A 19,953-nucleotide genomic window follows, 5' to 3' on the forward strand; every position below is an offset into this window, starting at 1 on the left:
CTTACACTGTCAACACAGCAAACATTTGCCTGAGTCAAAAGTTAAATAAAAAGTTTTTTAAAATACAGAAGGTTATTTCAGTAAGAAATATTCTGGCCTTAGTTTTATGTGTAGTAACTAAATAATTAAGCCACAAATATACAACAATAAGGACACCAGAATGACCTATCAGATGTCAAAATGTGTCCTACACACATATTACAAACATCAATACCAGTCCAGCTCAGCCTCTATTGTCCTGAACAGTATGTCCAGATTTTTCCACCAGAATTTAATGAATTTACAAGGATGTAAAATGTAAGACAAAGTCTTAGTGACTAACCTCTTCCAAAGACTATGTTTGTGTTTATTTATACTCCACAGGAAGATGACAGGGCTTGGTGGTTGAGCAAACAAGAAAATTGGATTGCTGGATGTGTCACATGGTTCAAATTGACCTCTTGGATAACACAAACTACTGAGAGAGGAAATGGGAACAAATCCTTATGCTTATGAGAGAGAAGATAAATAAATTAAAGGAGAATGATCTCAGTTTTAATTTTCATATTCAGTTGGTTTCTTTTGGTTTCTGAATCTCCGTTTCTGTCAAAATCGATGGGGAGTTTTTTTTATGATGGTCGTCTTTACTCCTTCCAACTCTGCTTTCACATCACATTAGAGTAACTGTAATGATCTTGACACATTAAAATACTTGAAGCTTTGTCTTCCAAGTTGTAAGTCCAAGTGTAAATATCTCCTCAGTGGAACCTGATTCCTCTCCAAGAAAGAAAGTTGGCCCACCCACTGTGCAAACAACAGTCTTACAACTACATTCTGCTACTCACTCTTAAAACCAACACTACATCAATTATTAACTGGCATAAGAGGTGGAAAAAGGTTTCGCATTCTTTTACTGCTGCTGTAACACGTGAGAAGACCTCACATTTTTGCCCCTAAAAAACATGAATGCGGCATATCTAATGAAAAGGTGTCACTTGTGAGTGAATTGCTCTGAGGTCATGCATCACCACCTCCTGTAACATACTGTAGGATCCATGACATGTGACTGGGGAGTTAAGCCCAACTGGCCCCGACATAACCTCATGATCACTGCACACTTGGATACTCTCCAAGCGATGAAATACCCAAAATTATTGCTTTCAAACCGCTTAATTTCCAATTTATCATTTATCATACATGCAAACTAATAGTAGTTACAATATCACTAATAACACTTGAATGAGGCCGGGGGTTGGAGGGGGGACAAAGCACACAGCCTGATACTTTGAAGTAAAGTCAAGGGAGGCGGAGAGGAGGCTTGTCTCCCAGCCTTTTTCTTCCTCCTGGTTAACTAGACATGTGATTAGCATTGCTGTCTGCTACTTAGTTTGCCCTGCAGTCAGCCTGGAGTGCTTTCAGAGGAAATACTGCCTGGAGGCTACTCAGTCAACAAGGTAAGTTATATGCAACGCATCTGTCATTGATCTCCTCAGGATGTCAAGTGATGAAAATGAGACGTTAATGCCTACATATGTTTGTATCCCTACTGTGCTGTATTTTAATTCTGTTGTTTCTTCTCATATGAGATTTGTGCTGCTTAAAATGTCAGTGGGCGACAGTGATTTGGCTCATCTCATTGGACCAACTACCAGTCTGACAGTGTTCCAACTTATTAGTTTTTGAAGCAAATACCACACACAGTACTTTATTTTTCTCTCTCTCTTAAATCTGCTCAAAGGTGGCCAAAGTTGCCACATCTAAACCTCATATAGGAGCATGTAATGTGGTTTGAATTGGAATAAAGTAAGAATTTATTTTATTAATTTTAATGATTCAATTTTAATTTTAAGTGTAATTATTAAGTTTTGTGTCTCAGTGCCTGTTATCAAGCTGTACCTTCCTTTTGCAAACACAAGTAGCCCTTCCATTGTGCACCTGTTGAATTCTGTGTATCAACAGCAGATTTGATGCGGACAATAGACCACATGCTATAAAGTTAAGACTTTATTGGCTTAGGAACAAAGACTAAAACACCGTAAGGAGTATTATTTTAAAGTGCTTGTTTTCTCAATGGTCCCTTAATACAACAGAGCAAGATACCAATTTGCTAACACCCGCTAAACAAATACATGTACACTGCTTGGCTGTTCTAGTGTGTGAGTTTAACTGTGAGAAAGTTGTCCACAATATTTTATAGAGCTGGAAAATTTAGATGGGACTTCTTGTTTCTCTGTCAAACTTGCGTACTTGTTTTTAACATTAGTGCGCACTTGCAGAAACAGAAATTAGATTAGGCTACCCGTTCATTGGAGTTTTTTTACTTGGCCTGTGAAAAACAAGACAATTAAGTAATGTTCCTGAACACTCTTTTACTCCTCCCCGATTTTGTGAGACTCGAGTGTTTATGTGCAAGTTAGTTGTATTGGTTGTCTGTGTGTGTGGAGGTGTGTGTGCGTATGTGCATCGCTGTGTCAGCTTGCGCAGCGTTACCTCATCCTCTGAAACCAATGCATTACAAAATTGGACCATGTGAAAAATTTGGGTAGACTCCATTTAACAGAGACCTGATTATAATCCCTCAGCAATGTGAGGGTTGAACTGTGCCAAACTTTCCCAGATCACAGGACAGATGCATGTGGCAGAGAGGAAACATCTTCTCCTGACCAGTGTTCCCAGTCACTGACCCTTGATCTATACTATTATTCTGATCTGCTTTGTTTGGAGAAAACAGCAGCATACAAGACTGACAGTCAGTGAAGGTACACCAAATAAGAAAAGACACTGTCCTCAACAATGAACAGCAGCATTTGTTGTTTGTTGAAATGTTGAATAGAAAGGAAATGTGTTTAGGCTTTTTATAAGTGACCACTTTATAGTTATACAAGGAGGTCAGGGTGAACTTTAAACCTGCATTAACTATTTTTTGGCCACTTGGGGGCAGCAGAGACAAGTAGTGAACACAACACTGACATATCATCACCTTTTAGGTTGATATGTTGAACTTGTTAGCAAATACTTAATTATTTCCACATCCAGTCCAATATTCATTCTCTTTTAGCTCTGTAGTTGCTCTCTACCAACTCCTGAGGGAAATATCTGGCTCTTTAGCTGCTAAATGCTCCATTATGTTCACCAGCTAGTCTATAGCTAACTGTGTCAGTTTGGCATTTGGTGCTGAGCAGGCAGTGTACAGTGGCTTTTTAGAGGTTTTTCTTTGAAAACAGCTGCCTGCTGTGGCCAAAAACAATCCTATGAGAGCACTGAGAGTGAACCAAAACAGTAAAGTTGCAGCCAGACAGCTAAACAGTGAGCTGATACTCACTATAAGCTCCATAAAGCTGAGGGGTTGGTTCATCACTACGAGTCACGCCTCTTACATTCATATTTCATACATTGTTATTATAAAAAATATCGATTATATTATTTAATCAAATTTAGCTAAATTGTAAGGGGTGTCAGATCAGAGGGCAGTTTTGGAACATCTAGAGTTGTTTTCAAAGACCCTATGTAACTGATCCGATGTAATAAAACCTTGTTAATAACTGCAATAATCAGATTATTATGTGTAATGGGGAAAACTAGTGAATTGTGAATAACACACATAAAATTATCACCCAACTCTGCAGTCCACCTCAGCTCTATGGAGCATTTTAGCATATTTCATCTTGTTTTACAGTACAAAACTTTACTATTTTGGTTCAGTCTGACTGCTGTCATCATCATAGTTTCCAGGAACAGTGGGCAGCTGTTTTAGCAAAAACACTCTAAAAATCCACTGTACACTACCTGCCCAGCACCAAACCGCAGACAGACACAGTTAGTGACTAGCTGATGAACATTTGATGAAGTAGAACATTTAGCGGCTCAAGAGCCAGATATTTCCCTCAGGCATTGGTGTGGACAAAAACAACACTAAAAAGAGAGCAAATGTTTGGCAGAAACACAACTTAAAATGAATGCAGAAGTTGCTCCATATCTGCTGGATATGTAAATATACAACTGTTTGCTTACAAGTTTGCCACAACAACTTTATAAGAAAATATGTCAATGCTTTTATATAGTGGAGTCACACTAGGAAGGGAGAGGAGGAATGACTAATGTGACTAAAAACTCTTTCAATGTGTCATGTGAGTACTGAAAAAATATACTGAAAAAATCCAAACCAGTTCTTAAATTTCACAGTGTTATTTTTTTACAACAAAATTGAAGTAGAGAGGAAATTAATTCAGTGGGAAGTAAATGTCAACTGGGACATTTTTGACTGTTGATAAATTGTCTTTGTGTTGTGTTAAAAAGTTCAAAGTTCAGTGAAACTTTACATTTCAGAAAGTTGTGTTTCAAATTCATTCCCCAGTGAGAAATCTATTTCCAGCCTTTCTAACGGCACGTGAGTTTGCATCAGGACCGTGACATGACTATCCCAGATCAACTGATGAACGCTCATGTTGTGAACTTCTGCGCCTAATGTTGCATAAAATTGTTGGCAGTGCAAAACTGATGAGTTATTTGGAAAAAGAATGCAAGTGACCTCATTTTAAGTGACCTATTTTCTACATTTTGTTGTTTTGCAGTTCATCCTTAAGTCACTCTACCCAAAAATCTGTTTTACTTTTTGTTCCTTCAGTTGGATGTTTGAGCTTCACTCTGCAGAATAATGGATGTGCAGAGCTTGACACTAGAAGACTGCTTTCACATTCATCTGCTAACAGGAACATTTTTCTGTGCTCACCTTAAATCTGAGTTTAAGACGTGTACCTACGAGCATGATTTGTGACACCACAACTAGTTTGGAGCCAATTATGGTCCAGTATGCAACTAAGTGTGATATGGAGACAGTGCACAAACACTGAGAATGGACATTCCAGTGAAGTAGGAGACATCTTGTGTCCAACAGTTAAACTTGATGAATAATATTTATAGATTCTGGATTTTTTAATGAGGAAGAACGAGGAGATTTCATTTTAAGAATTTCTCACCAGGTAATTTAAGTTTTTTTTTAATAGAAAAAACATATCAGACACAAATTAATTTTCAAAGCTGAGTATTTTTATAGGTCTTAAAACATGTCTGGGGGGATCTTTAAATATTAGTACTCATTTTAAATCCTTCCCCTGTTGCTTATACCTCTCTAAACACAATTGCATTTTATGTTTCCAAACTGTAGCCCAACGCCCGGCAGACTACCAGCTCACAGGCATCAAATTCAGAATAATGCCTGGCGCCACTACAGGCAAGAAGCTGGATCTCTCCAAGCTCACAGATGAGGAGGCCAAACATGTGTGGGAAGTCGTCCAGCGAGATTTTGACCTAAGGAAGAAAGAGGAAGACAGGCTTGGGTGAGTTTATAAGACTGCAATTTTCTGTTTGATTTCAATTTGATATGGATGAGCCTCTCAGCTATCTGACGGATAGCCACCTCTTTAATGCTCACTGTGGATTCCCTGTCCTTATTCTTTTTCTTGGGGGGGAGACTTCAAACTCTAGTTTCTTGGGGGTTGGCATTTATAAAACACAAGCAGTGATGAAACATATTTGCTTGAGGGGCACATGTTATGCACATTTCCAGGTCTATATGTTTATTCTTGGGCTCTACTGGAATATCTTTGCATGATTGACAGCTTATAAAACCCCTTATTTATCTTATACTGGCCCTGGCCCTTTATGCAGCGCCTCAGTTAAGCCTTTGTCTGGAACAGGCTGTTTTAACTCCTGTCTCTTTAAGGCGCCATTCAGATGAGCCCTCTCTGTTCTGATTGGTTAGCTTCCCAAAGCTGCTCCTCTGCAGACAACAGTAGTAGGATTTAATTTGTTTTCTCGCTCTTTACTCACAATGGAAATTTGACAACTGCACATGTCCAAGCTTGAATCCCATCTGAAATATCTGAGTGGACAACATGAACAACTCATGGAGCAACCTTAGCAACAACCTTAGCAACAAAGACTACAAAACAGACAGCTGTTTATGGGCATGCGCAAATGATCTGATGTCATCACGAGGTGGAAATAGAGGTACCTTTGCAAACAAAGCCAACAAAGAGCATGGATGTATTGTAAGAGTTGGATACTGGACTGAAAATGGCGTCTATTTAGACCAGGTGAGCAATTTAGTCCAGTTGCTCACCTGGTACATACACCAAAACATTTTCTAGCTTCCAGGTTTACATCCGGGGGTATGTGGCCCACTGAACCCCGCAAGTCCCTGCTCAGCCCATAGACTTTCAAATCACTTTTCTCGGCTCAAGGAAAGTTTTACAAATATAAAACCTCCATGGATCAAAAATTCACAATAGAAAGAGTCACAGCTGACCTTGTTTGCAGTTGGAGGTGTTCTGTCAACTATTTTGCAGACGTGTCTTTTATAACAGTGGTCTATGGGAAAATGCTTTTTGGGCAGCAGGGGAATTTTTCGCTGCAACTCGCTGCGAGTGGCCACCGGGAAAAATTGAAAGCAAGGCTGAGAAGCGTGACTGTATCCAGTGCTTACAATACATCAATGGTTCAGAGCAGACAGAAGCCCTGGCTTTTGACTTTAACTATGTTTAACATAGACATCCGACATTATAAATGACAGAAATTCACAAAAAACATGTTATGTCCCCTTAAGAATTATCTATAAATAGATGGATGTTTTGTCTATTATGCATTTACAATTCAAATTCTTACCCTAACCCCATTATAGTATATCAAATCAGACAAATAATTGTACTCTATTAAATTCCACTTCATAGTGTCACGTAAACCATACATTTATATCATATATTTCAGCTGTCTCATGTATATAATGCAGCATTTCTCACTGTAATCTGGTTTAATATATTGTGGGAAGTGGGCTATTCTTAGTTTAAATGTTAAATCTCTACCAGTTGTGGTAATTCTGCTCCTTTAATCACCCTTTCTGTGAATTCAGGATTATAAATCTAAGATTATCGTAAGATTATACTCTTTTCTGTAGAGTCAGAAATTGTATGCAATTGCATGTTATTTTGTTTCACCTCAGTTTTCACAGAACGATTAGAAAGAGGTACCTTTTCTGAGTTAGTATACTAAATGGCAAAATTTCCTGGAAGCGGCATAGAAAAAAGGTTGTTTTAAAAAGATCTTTAATACATTTATAACAAATTGAATGTTCCATCTAGCAGAACACTTGATTACTTAGGTGTTCTTTTCAACAGCGTAAACAAAGTTGTGGAATTTTTAGCCATGCTAGCAGCGTGGCTCTGGTGTTGGCAATGTCAGTCGGCCCACCGCTTTGATCAAGACTGAAATATCTCAACTATTGACTGGATTGCCATGAAATCCTATAAAGACTTGTTTCTAGAAGATGAATTCTTCTCTGGTAATAAGATTTGAGGACTTATAGTGGGTTTGACGTCTGCCGTGTGGGTATTGATTGACAGCCGTGATTGACAGTTCACTCACCTGCTGCTCTCCTCGGCTCCGGGACTCGCACTGAGTCGACTATTGTTGCAATATTTCGGTAAATTTAGGGTTACTTGATTACAATACCTGCCCTGTTGGCACAATTTAGCTGAAGTGGCTAACATTAGCCCAAGTGTGCACCACTCTTTGTTCCCAATAAACTAGCATTTGTCGGGGAGGGGGCGGGGGGGGGGGGGGGGGGTGTTTTGAGAGCGTGAAAGGTAACACCTTATTTGGAAGGTCCTAGCTCCAAACGGAAAATATGGCACCGACCATAAGCTGCAGCTCTGGGCTTCAAACTGGCTCCAATTTAAACCAATGGGTTAAGTCACACCTCACTACGCCCATCTTTATATACAGTCTATGGTGCAGAACAATATCTAATATCTAATATCTAATTTCTAATATCAATATCTAATGTTTGCTCAAATTTGCTATCATTAGCCATCATAAGCTAATGGTCATGACAGACCAAAGCTGTAGCTGCAGAAACCCTGAATCTACAGCAGCAGTGTGCTTTGTTGCTTATTAATTCAACCTTTCATTTGTAAGAATAAGTTTCTTCTTTCAAAAGATACAGTTTTGCTCATACATACTTCAGTAGGCCAGACACTTAGGAAAATGTCCACTTGAATGGAATTACAGTCCAGTATTTGTTTCACATGGCTGATCACTGCACTTTACGCCATCATGTTATCACATCAGCCTAAACACAACAAGACTTTCACCTTTCACGGTGAGCCAGTAATCACATCCTGTCATCAAAGCCTGCGGTGCCAGATAATTGGTTATCTGCTGGGTTTTATATTGAAAGAAGATGTCTGATCAGCCAATTTGTTTGATTTAAATTTAGTAGCACTAAGCAGAAATTACATACTGTACTCTATTCCTGAAGGCTAGACTAACTTGCTGCACGTCATCAACAGATGATTCAGTCAATTGCTCCTAACTCACTGAGCTACTGCTCACATGTCTTTTTGGCAATACTGACAGATGAATGATTTAGATAGGCTGAGGGAGGAAGAAAGTTTTAGATGGGATTTCCCCTTGTCCTTGGCTGTAGATGACACAGCTGAAGCATTAGTAGTCCCTTTAGAATAGTTAGGATAGTCCACAAAATATAGAAAATATTCAGTGGAAAGTTGTTGAAGTAAGATTTACACCTACAATGTGCACATCCATGTATTAATAAAGGACTTTTAACTCACTATCAGTGCTTCAGATGCTTTTTAGACTGCCCTTCAACATCATGGACTTCCATTAAAAGTAAGCTGGACAGTCATTGCTTTTTTTATTCTTATTTGACTACTTGATTACTTTTTCTTCATTCAGTGGAACACTGTTGAAGCAAGATTTACACCTGCGATGTGTATCTCTTATCTGTCATACATTGTATGACTCAAGTTACAAAATCGGTCATATAAAACAGCTAACACAGAGGAAGTCAGTCAAAACTTTGGAGTTTAACACAAAATCCTTTAACCCTAAACCTGCATTACCTGATTTTTTGGCCACTTGGGGGCAGCAGAAGCAAGTTGTGAGTACAACAGCAGTTACAGAGCAACATTATCATTCATTTGTCATGTTTCTGTCTACCTGGTGAATGTAAGTCCACTATTCACTCTCTTTTAGCTTTGCTTTTGGTCTCCACCAACTCCTTTGGGAAATATTTGCCTCTTTAGCTGCTAAATGCTCTGCTATGTTCCGCAGCTAGCTGCTAACTGTGTCTGTTTGCCATTTGGTGCTGAACAGGTAGTGTACAGTAGGTTTTTAGAGTGTTTTCTCTGAAAACAGCTGCCTGACACTATGAGAGTGCTGCGAGTGAACCCAAACAGTCAAGTTGTAGCCAGAAAGCTAAACAATGAGCTAAAACTCACTATAAAGCCTGTAAAGCTGAGGGGAGCTGCAGAGTCACTGATAATTCTCTGTAGGTTCATCACTACGAATGACACCTCTCACATTACACATTGATATTTGTTTTATTTTGAGGACTTGTCAGGTAAAACTAAGATTAAAAAGCTAAGGTCTATCTTGATATGACGAATCTCTGACAACTAGCTTCTGAAATATTTTTCTAAGATAACTATCTCAGACAAATTGATTCCTTGCTTATTCCTGGACTGTTATGGTCTCAAGAGACGTCTCAGGCTTGAATCATTTTATAACAAGAGTATTTTTGAACTCCACAAATGTTGCTTTTGCCTGTCTGCATGATGAAAGGGTCATTTATACAGATTTACTCGCATTATCACTGGAACCCTCTTGTGTCTAGCTTGTATTTTCAAAGAAACAATGGATGGAGAGAGTCAGAGTTTGATATTCAACTGGCAAATGTTTCTTGATCTAAAGTTTAATATAAATCTTTAACAATATACATCAGATGTGTGAAACACTGTCTTCTGTGCAAGTCACCTGAGTATATAATGCATTAAACTAAGCCAAAAGCGACTTAGTTTTGCTGTTTATTCATGAAGATTCTCCCCCACGAGCTGGCTGAGGAGTTGTGTCATGCAGATAGTTTTTGTCTCTATGTGAGCTTCCTTCACAAAGGACAACACTGTCCTTCAATTTCCACCACTTAGGTTGCAGCCCATGCCAAAGTTCTTCTCTAGCTATTTGTTTTCCATTTATATGAGAAGTTGTTTGCTGCTTAGGCAACTATTGTTTTCATCCAAGGCCTGTACAATCTATAAAAAGGTACGGGTTTTCATGTGGTTTACATACAAAACTGTCACGCCTAAATCCTGTGGCTCATAAAGTGAAAAAACTTATTTTGGCAATAATTTGGACTTTGGCTTGCCTTAGCAAAATAAAAGAGGACAGTAAAGTTTCTACATTTTGTGTGTCTTGTCTTGTCCTCTACCAGAGTGTTAATTTATTTAAGATAGTTTTTACATGCCTTTGGTTTCTTGCTTAACCTAAAAAAGCAATGTATAGACTCAAACAAAAGTAATCCCTCTCTATCGTCACTTATGACCCACTAGAAGTATGTGGCAGTGTATCTACAGAGACTCTGCCCTCTGCCTGTATTTTGTTATTTTGTTGTTTTTCTGTGTTCGGGACGTTTCTAGGCGTCAACCTTTGGGCAGTGGGTGTGTAGCCCCCACCCAATAACAGCACGCAGGGTGTGAAGTCGGGACTTGTAGCTTAGCAACCAGGTTACATCGCTGTTTCCGTCTCTCTCTTCCGCTCTTCTCTCTGTCTCTGTGTCATGGATGTATAAAGAGCTGCAGGTCTGTGTGATTCACAGCTTTGTTCCCCCAGCACCGCTCACTCTCCTCATTCACTCTCTAGCTCGCTCGACCACTGCTCTCTCTCTCTCTCTCTCTCTCTCTCTCTCTGCTCTCAGCTTGCTCTGTATTTACGCACACCAACCAACAAATCCTGCATAGTATACCTTTAAGTCTTTACAAACTGTCACATGATTTCATAAAACTAATCATAATCGTAATTTAAAACTGCATTAATCAATATATTTATATAAACAATGGATCAAATGACACACAAAGAGCTAAATGTTTGCTAACACGGCAGTCATCATAATATATTAGTGTTGTGTTTACAGGTTGTTCTGCTGCCCCCAGGTAGCCAAAAAATCAAAGACGCATTGCATTACATTTTTAAACACAGCTGTATTCTACTCCTGTGCTGTTTCTTTTATTCACCATTTAAAAAAGTGCATTTTGACTTCACCATTATGTATAACAAAGCTTTCTTAATATCCTATATATTCAAACATCTTAACAGAGACACACTAACCCTAAATACTTAATCTATTGAAGATCATACCCTTAAATGTACAGCTTTCTCAGCAGAGCTTCCTGAACAGCTCTAATAAAATGTCCTAAATTTTGAGACAGAAACCTAAATTAAGTCATCAGCCTTACTCTGCAGGGTTTTTAATCTGGAAACTATAACATTTTAGTCCTAATCCTTTTTCTATTTGTACCAGAGTTTGTGTCAGCCTCTATTTTTACCTCTCTCTCATTCTCTATGATAACTTGTCAGCAGTTTTAAGTAACGAGCAAAAAAGAGAATGAGACATAATGACGTTACTGTAAGACAAAAGACCACCGTACCAGCTCAAACTGGGGTAAGTATGAAATGGAAAGCAGCTACACTAGAGAGTGTTTGATTTGTTTGAACGGACATTGAGAGAAGATCACCATGTATGGGAACACTCTTACTGAGGTCCTCACAGCTGTCTGTGAAGACGTGAATGTCTGGCCGCCGCACTCAGATTCCTGAGTTTTGCTATTTAAGCAAAAACTCAACCTGGTTTTAATCAAATAACAAAGAAATTGAAGATGTGTTAAAGTGTGCCAGTCGATAATAAGGTCTAGAACTTTTTTTTTTCTTTATGAACAAAGGAAAATAAATGAGTAAAAGCCTGTTGTATGTTAAGAGTCAGAATACACTATAGTATTAATCAGGCTGCTCAATAAATGCTTATAATCATTGTATAATCTTATATAAGGTGAATTATAACATACAGTCACATTTGCTTTCTTGGAGATGTCATTCACAGTGCTGTTGTGCAGTTTCTAGAAGCCATAACTCTAATATGTCCGTAAATGTATGTTCTCACCCTAATTTGAATATTGTCAATAATAAATTCTCTGCTGCACATGAAGAGGTTTTAGATTTACAAATGCAACTATCGATAATTTGAAAGGTGTTGCTTGCAGTAATTGTCATCCAACTCTGCAGTGTTCAGCTCTGTGCAGTCTTTCAGCACCTTTCAGCTATTTTCTTTTTTTTTCTTTGCTTTTTTGGCCTGCAACTTTATTGTTTTGGTTCACTCTCACTACTCCGATCAACCTTGTTTCCAGCAGCAACAGGCAACTGTTTTCAAAGAAAACACCCTAAAAGTCCACCATACACTACCTACTCAGCACAAAACATTAGAGAGGCAAAGTTTAAAATTAGCTGGTGAACATAGTGGAGCATTTAGAAGCTAAATAGACTTAAACGTATCCAAAACTAAAGAAGCCGTAATCTCACTAAAACATACAAACAGTCTTCCACCAGTCATTCATGGCTTAAGTGTTGAAATCCAGTCCAGACCTACAAATTGAGGGAATGAAAATACAGATGTTATTTGTGAAAAGGGCTCAGCAGCATCTGTACTGCCTATGTAAACTAAACTCCTCTGGAGTGGAACAGAGAATAATGACATTTTATTTCCTCTTTTATTGAAAGTATTTTAACCTTCTCAACAAAGCATATGAGGTTATCAATGTCCTCTATGACTGCTTCAACCCAATGCTATCAGGAATGTGTTTTACATTACCTGTATGTGAAACAAACAGAAGGCAGTTTTATTCCAGAGGCCATTAGACCTGGTCAGTTTACCTTTTATAGACTGATGTGCCTTTAACTGCTGTTAATCCTTGTGTATTTTAACTCTTTCTAACACTGTCATATTTGCATTTTTAGTGTCTTTCTGTGTGTGATTGAACTGTATATGTGTACTTTGCAAATTTGCTTGCTTCAAATTGCCCCTTGAGAGACAAATAAAGTATTTTGAATTGAACTGAATTGAAAAATAATTAAAAGGAGAGAAAATATTGGACTTACATTCATCAGATGGCCGGGCACAAGACTCCAAAAGCATGTTAATGTTTCTCCGTGTCTGCTGGATGTGTAACTGTTTGCTGACATACTGTATCAACAACTAAGTGATAACATGTCAGTGTTTACAGCTCAGTCCGTTGCCCCCAAAATCGACAAAAAATGGATCCCTCTGCTTTAATGGTGTATATTTATTACAGCATATTGTGAGTGCAAAACTGTGAAACAATGATGTAGGCAAAATCAAAAAAGTCAAAATCCTCTTAAAAATTTGGTTGTATAAGGTCCACTTACTGGAAATATTCCAGAGTTTTCAATCACATCTTGTGGCCTTCATCAGCGGATAGAAAGCAATAAAAAAAAAAAAAAAAGACAGCTCATCACATTAAAAGACCCTTTTCACAGCAGACATTTTGACTTGTCAAAGCAGGAAAAGCACATGTGGAATAAATAACATAAATGAGGTCTGCACTGCATTTAGAAGAGACAGTTCCAGGGCAGTCCTGGTACTGTGCATGCTCACTCACTGAAATGGCTTACTGGGACAATTAATGGAGTCATTGTTAATGTTATTATTTACAACTGTGTTTTTCCTGCTTTGACAATCAAGTCAAAATCTCTGCTGTGAAAAGTGTCTATCATCACATTAATTGACTGCATAAGGCGCCACTCGAGGCCACTTCTTGGTAAGTCATTGCAGTTGCCTTTGATATTCAGCCTTGCCAGCCATGTATCAGTGCTTGGAAGGCTTGGAAGTTGCCTACAGCACACATCTTATTTGAATCATAGAAGAGCATCTTGTATACCAGATCTGTGGGATTTGATGTTTCAGAGGAGGGTGGATTTAACAGATATTACTTTTAAATCACATCGCTAACGGCCAGCAACTGTATCTGCAAAAGGTTATGGGATATTTACAAAGTATCCTATTTATACTGGGCTATAATTTAAAAAGCATGGCATAAAAAAGCTTTAATAAACAATAAGCATCTTCTCATCCCTCAGTGAGTGTTTTGCCAGACTCCACCCACGCTGTGTGACATTTGGGACTTGTTATCTGAATTTTTCCTTTTCTCCTACTGTCAGCATCTCCCGGCACTGAGTGAGGCTGTTACTTTTCCAACAATCAGCACAAGTTTGCTTTGCTGAATAGAACGGTTTGACTCAAAGCAATGACCTTATTCATAACACACGTGTGTGCAGCCGCCAAGTCATAGAGAGGCAAGGAAAGATGTGTTTGTTTGAATTTCAAGGATTTGGCTTTACTTCTTGAAGCCTTTGAGTAGAATTTTACTAATATTGCTGCATTTATTGCAATGTGCGATTTCAGCATCGAGAGCAATTTCTCTCATTCCTAAAAGACATTCCTAAAATTAATCTTTTGAAAAAAATTCAATAAAAAAATGTACTTTTCAAAGAAATTTTTTATACAAATGTAAACAGTAAACACTATTTGAGACAAACACATGCAAGAAAGACTTAAAAAAAAAAAAAAAAGTAAAATTTATTAAAATAAAATAAGAGGTAGATAAAACAGATAAAGGACAATGGCAAATAAAATAGTTAGGAGGGAATAAAACATGAATACAATAAAACTGATGATTAAATAAAATAAATAATGCCCATAAAATATTCTAATCAAAAGTCAGGCTAAAGAGGTTTTAAATTTAAAGACATCAATACTTTGAGCTGCTCTCAGATCCTCACTAAAAGTTTTTGTCCTGCATTTTGGAACAACTAAAAGATTCCAGATGACCTGAGAGTCCTGGTTTATACATTGCAAGCATGTCAGACAAGTAGGGTGGACCAAGACCAGGAAGTACTTTTAAAAACTAGTAAAGGAATTTTAAAATCAATATGTAAACTGACAGGAAACCAGTGTAGGGAACAGGTTTGATGTTCTCTTCTTCTGGTACCAGTCAGCATTTGAGCAGCAGAGTTCGCAATTGTAACTGATGAATAACTGTTTTGGGTGGACCAGGTAGGAAACCATTACAATAGTCCAGTCTACTGAGAATAAAAGCATGCATTAGTCTCTGTGTGTCACTCAGGAGAGAGAAAAAGTCGCACTATTTTTGAGACAATAAAAAGCCGATTTGGAGGCTCAGAGTCAAAAATCAGGGGGTAAAATGCGATGAAGCTATATCCCATTTATCCAAATAACCATAACAAAATGTTTCCTGGACAGCCACTGTAGCATTTTCTGTCTTTGCTGACTTTTCCATGTAAGGCTGACATAATATTTACATACGGTTGCCAAAATGAAGCCATGTGTTGCCATCCATATACTGACAACCATTTCTTCACACATATTTGTCAGCCAGCTCATAAAATCTCTGTTTAAAGAAATGCTAAAAACATAAATTGAGTAATAAGTTAGAAATTCACTTTCAGATGTATTCTAAGACAGCCTTGTTTCTGAGAGTGAGATGAGTAGAGTGATCAATCTCATGTCTGAGTGTGAGGTACAGAGCTGGACACGGTTAGCCTAGCTTAGCACAAAGACTGGAGTCAGGGGGAAACATCTACCAAACTCTAACTCTAAAACTGTATTATTTACACAATTTATCTTTTTTGTTTAATTTGTACATAAACAGAAATGTAATAACACCAGTATCCAATTTCAGGGCGAGTTTCATGTTGGAGCTATTTCATGATTATCCATCTGCTCAACACTTCTGTGCATCATCTGTCAAATTTCAACACTGTAAATGATCTTCTGAGTTTGGGATATTTATGGCAAAACCCTGTTTTGAGCCAGTTTCTGATAGAAAACAAGCTCTTGTCTACAGATGAGCATTCAAAAACATGATTTACTATAGCAGAGCAGAATTGTTATTCCATCTGTGAGCCACATTCATATCTTCTCTACTACTATATGAAATATGAGTTAGAAGTAGATTTACAGTAATCAGCCATGCTTCAATGTGAAATACAGACATTGGTCAAAGGCCATTTGCAAATAATCAGTGTAAATGCCACAAATCCCACTACAAAGACAATTTAGGATACTCTTGTGTGTTGCTGTATGGATTGTGTGAAATGCATCCCCTTTTGCCTGCAGAGTTCAGCAGATAAACTACAAGACAATACATTTAATCTCTTCTGTTGTTGCATGCTTTTTAATATATGATCTGCCTATTCACAAATGCACAAAGACATGATGGCATGTTTTTGGCCCCGAGCTCTTGTAATATCTCTCTCTGGAGAGATAGAGCTAAATGATAGGAGCCATTTGTGTAGCTTTTGCTGTTTATATGACACCAGATGTGAAAGAAGGTTTGCCAAAAGAGTATTTTTGTTCTTTTGCCTTCTTTTGCTTCTTGGTGGTTTCACTGGCTTTGCATCATTTTAGTGCAGTGTTTCTAAGGAGTGTATGTATCCTTTACTTTGCCTCTCTCTCTGTCACTTACCTAATCATTTATCTAGAAGAATAATTGTGCTTGTTAAACGATGCTTTCCCTCTTCCTCTTCCTTAGGGAGCTAAAGACCAAGATTGAGAAGGAAGACACCAAGAGAGAGCTGTTGGGGAACCAGACCAGCCTGACTGAGTCTCATTGTATTCGCTGTCTCGAGCCCTTCAAGTTCCTGGTCAACAGCAAGCGTCAGTGTCTAGACTGCCAGCTGTATGTCTGCAAGTCCTGCAGTCGTTACAACAAGAAGGAGCATGGCTGGGTGTGTGATCCCTGTCGCATGGCCAGGTAGGAAATGACAAATTAAACATATGAAACCTGAAGTGAATCAAAATAAGGCCAGCTATAAAGTCTCGCCAAAAAATCTGTGGATCTCAGGGTGCCTCGGTGGTCAGGGTGCATACCACATAACCGCAATGTCCACGGTTCGACTTGTTTGCTTGGTTACATTAACCCACCAGTTTCAACCTGGATTGTGCTCATTTTCAATCTGAGCAAGACTTTAAAGCTGCTCATATCTTCCAAGCCATGGTGCACAGTGCTTTAGTTCAGTCCTTTAGGATCACTGTACACTAAAAATATCACCCCTAAATCTGAGGTACCCAAACTTTTTTGGCTTAGGAGACCACATGTCTTTGATATCTGATACTTTATTAATTACAAACAGAGATGTTATGTCTATGCTACTTAAAGGTCCCCACGTCTTTTTAGACATATAAAATATGTGTTAAAAGTTGAATTACCTTGAAAAAATAACTGTTAAAATACATCTAATCTTCTCCGTCATTGAAAGGTTGAGAATCTATGAAAATGCAAAGTTTAAAGTTTAACTGCTGGGTTCAAGATGTCTCCTACCTAAGAGAAGTCCATTGTCAGTGTATGTGCACTGGAGGCTTCAAGTTTCCACATCACACTTTTGTAAGTTGAATATTGAACCACAATTTGTTCTAAACTTGTTGTGATGTCTCAAATCATGCTTGTAGATACACACTTTCAACTCAGATTTAAGAAGAGCACAGAGAAACTTTCCAACTTCACCAGATGAATGTGAAAACAGCGTTTTAGTGTCAAACATTTTTGAGTGGAGGAGGTCTTTAAGAGTCCTAAAGTACAACATGGTGTCAACAAATGTCTCAGTGCTGTCTGTGTCAGGAGTGTTGTCTCATATCATCTGCCACATCCAGCCTGGACCAGTACTAAAGCACTAAATCCACCTCCACACATCTAAGAGCTTGAAACCATGAGTTTTAAAGTGTGCCGTGACGGTTTTGGTCAATCCATCGGTGCTCCAAACTCCTCCAAAATTCATGTAGGGTTTGTTTGCATGAAATCTCAACCAGCTGCTGGATGGTGGTGGCTGGCAAAACCAAAGATCACATAACAGTTGAATGAGTCACTCAGTCAAACGTCTTGCCAGCTTGGTATTTTACCATGCACCACAGAAAGGCTTGTTTATTTCACTACACATTCAATTCAGTGCCAAGTCCTGTGAAAGTCAAGATTCATGAAGTTTGAGGGTCAACATAATGCAACTTTGTGAGAGGCCATTTGCATATCTGGTGACCTCACATAGGGTCCCGACCCCAAGACCGGGAAAGGATGACTTTTAATCCATGGCATTTTGTACTTCAGTTGTGATGCTGCCTTTGCTGTGGCTTTGGCATTAAACTGGTCATCTTTGCTAACCTTCCTTTAACCTACCTAAAAGAATGCAAAATAACTTGTGAATGTTTTCTGGCTCTGAATAAATTGAAAATGATACTTCTGGTGCTCTTGGGATTAATTTGGGGCCCACTGATCTATCAGGACTGTTTTAGAGAGTTGTTGAACTATCTGGCTTGGCTGAAATGTACTGGATAATAGCTCTCCTGTGGTTTTTACTCCATAACCTTTCTCTCTTTTCTTTAATCAAAAGTTAATAAATATGAAGTCATGCTGTTTATATAGTGGATACACATCCGTTGCACCATTAGGGTCTTACGTAAAGTTGTTGATGGAATTTTGATATTAGTCAGTGTGATGAAAAATGACAGAAAACTACAGTCTAGGTGAAAGAATCGCTGGAGTTTTTCAGTGCAGAAGTGATTTTTAAAAAAGACGTTAAGAACAAACCAAAAATAAAATGCTGATGTGTGAGTGAGTGTGAGGGGACTTGATCAATACATTTATGAGCTTTTCAGCAGCTAGTGGACGAATACTTTTACTTGGGATGTCAATTAAAAACTGAATATTTACAGTGCAGTATGTGAATCATGCATTTCTAAAGCAGCCTAAGAATGCTCGGTTTGGGTAAAATGAATAACAAATACAAACTAACGAACACAAGACATTACTGAAAACCTCAAACAAAGTGCTTCTCTGGTCCCTGTGTACATGAAAGTGTTTACATTTTATGCATTAGCTAAAGATCTTGTCCAAAGCAACTTATAATCTATCACCATTAAGAGGGTCAGGGTCTTGCATACACCATATTTGATGGACGCTTTGGCAAATGTAATTTCCTCCTTCAGCTCCATTCTTCAAGCTCTGTATATAATTCAATACATCCATCTTGTTCCAGCTCCATATGTAACCTTTATACTATTGTTTGCTCAGATGGGGCTGAGTACTGAAAAGACATTTTCCCCCGAGTTCAGCCAGGGTCTGGAAAATATCATGCTGTGCATCTCATGCTAATCCTGCACACAAAAAATACATCATACTCCATACCATACCATATTCTGTGTCAGTAATATCTTGCTCCTGCTACGTTTGACAAACAAGGTGTTCAGTCCTTGAAATGTTTCTATTCCCACAGGTATTTTCTCTAATTCATCTAGTCTGTGTATGAATTCATCAGTTTCTTTTTTGTCCCTTCCATTTCCTCCAACAGGGTCCTCAAGATCGGCACTTTGGAGTGGTTCCATGAAAACGTCCGTGCCCGGTTCAAGCGCTTTGGTAGCGCCAAGGTGATGCGATCACTCTTCAAAAGGCTCAGTGGAGAACACGACTGCTCTCCAGATGACCTTGGAGGTGAATTTTAATATCAAGACACCTTTGTGGGCAGTTTTCTGTTTAGAAAATAAATGTAACAGTGTGTTAAAATTGTTTTTTTAAAGGTTTGAGAGGTTTTTCGAACACATTCGTACCCTAAAATATAATGCTTGTGAAATAACAGCCTGTGAAAAAGCTTGTGTCTGGAATGTTTCAATCCCGGATCCTTCTGTGAAAGTCTGTATGGGGGTTACTTCACAAATACTGTCATGGTGGCCTTTCAGCAAAGAGATTAAACCTCACCAGCTGATTGAAGCTGCTCAGCAGCTAACAGTCAAAAACTGTTTTTTCTGGGCAGCTGCCAAGTGGGAATGTCTGTATGAATTTGAAGCAAATCAAAGGTTACAAACATGCTAGAATGTCAGCTCCCAGGTCAAGGTTACTTTGAACCTTCACAAATTTCCATCTGTTCCACTGATTTCTTCTCAAGCCCTCTGGAGGTGCTGCAGGTCAGAAGTTGAATCAGCCAGAGTCACAGAGCACTGCTGGAAGTCTGCTTGGGCTTACCATAAGAAATCCCCAATAAATGAAAGGC

General features: G+C 38.4%; 1 protein-coding gene across 1 annotated transcript in view; it reads left to right on the forward strand.

Moving 5' to 3' along the window:
• The first annotated feature begins 5,105 nt into the window (after window positions 1–5,105).
• The window catches only part of mlphb (melanophilin b), a 39,154-nt gene continuing 24,306 nt past the window's right edge, over window positions 5,106–19,953 (forward strand). Inside the window, exons 1-3 of the mRNA XM_042426583.1 lie at window positions 5,106–5,315; window positions 16,452–16,673; window positions 19,258–19,397. Coding sequence (XP_042282517.1) covers window positions 5,191–5,315; window positions 16,452–16,673; window positions 19,258–19,397 — 487 coding nt within the window. The 5' untranslated portion in view covers window positions 5,106–5,190. The remainder of the gene's footprint in view (window positions 5,316–16,451; window positions 16,674–19,257; window positions 19,398–19,953) is intronic.

This window comes from Thunnus maccoyii, chromosome 11, assembly GCF_910596095.1.
Source record: "Thunnus maccoyii chromosome 11, fThuMac1.1, whole genome shotgun sequence".
Lineage (NCBI taxonomy): Eukaryota > Metazoa > Chordata > Actinopteri > Scombriformes > Scombridae > Thunnus > Thunnus maccoyii.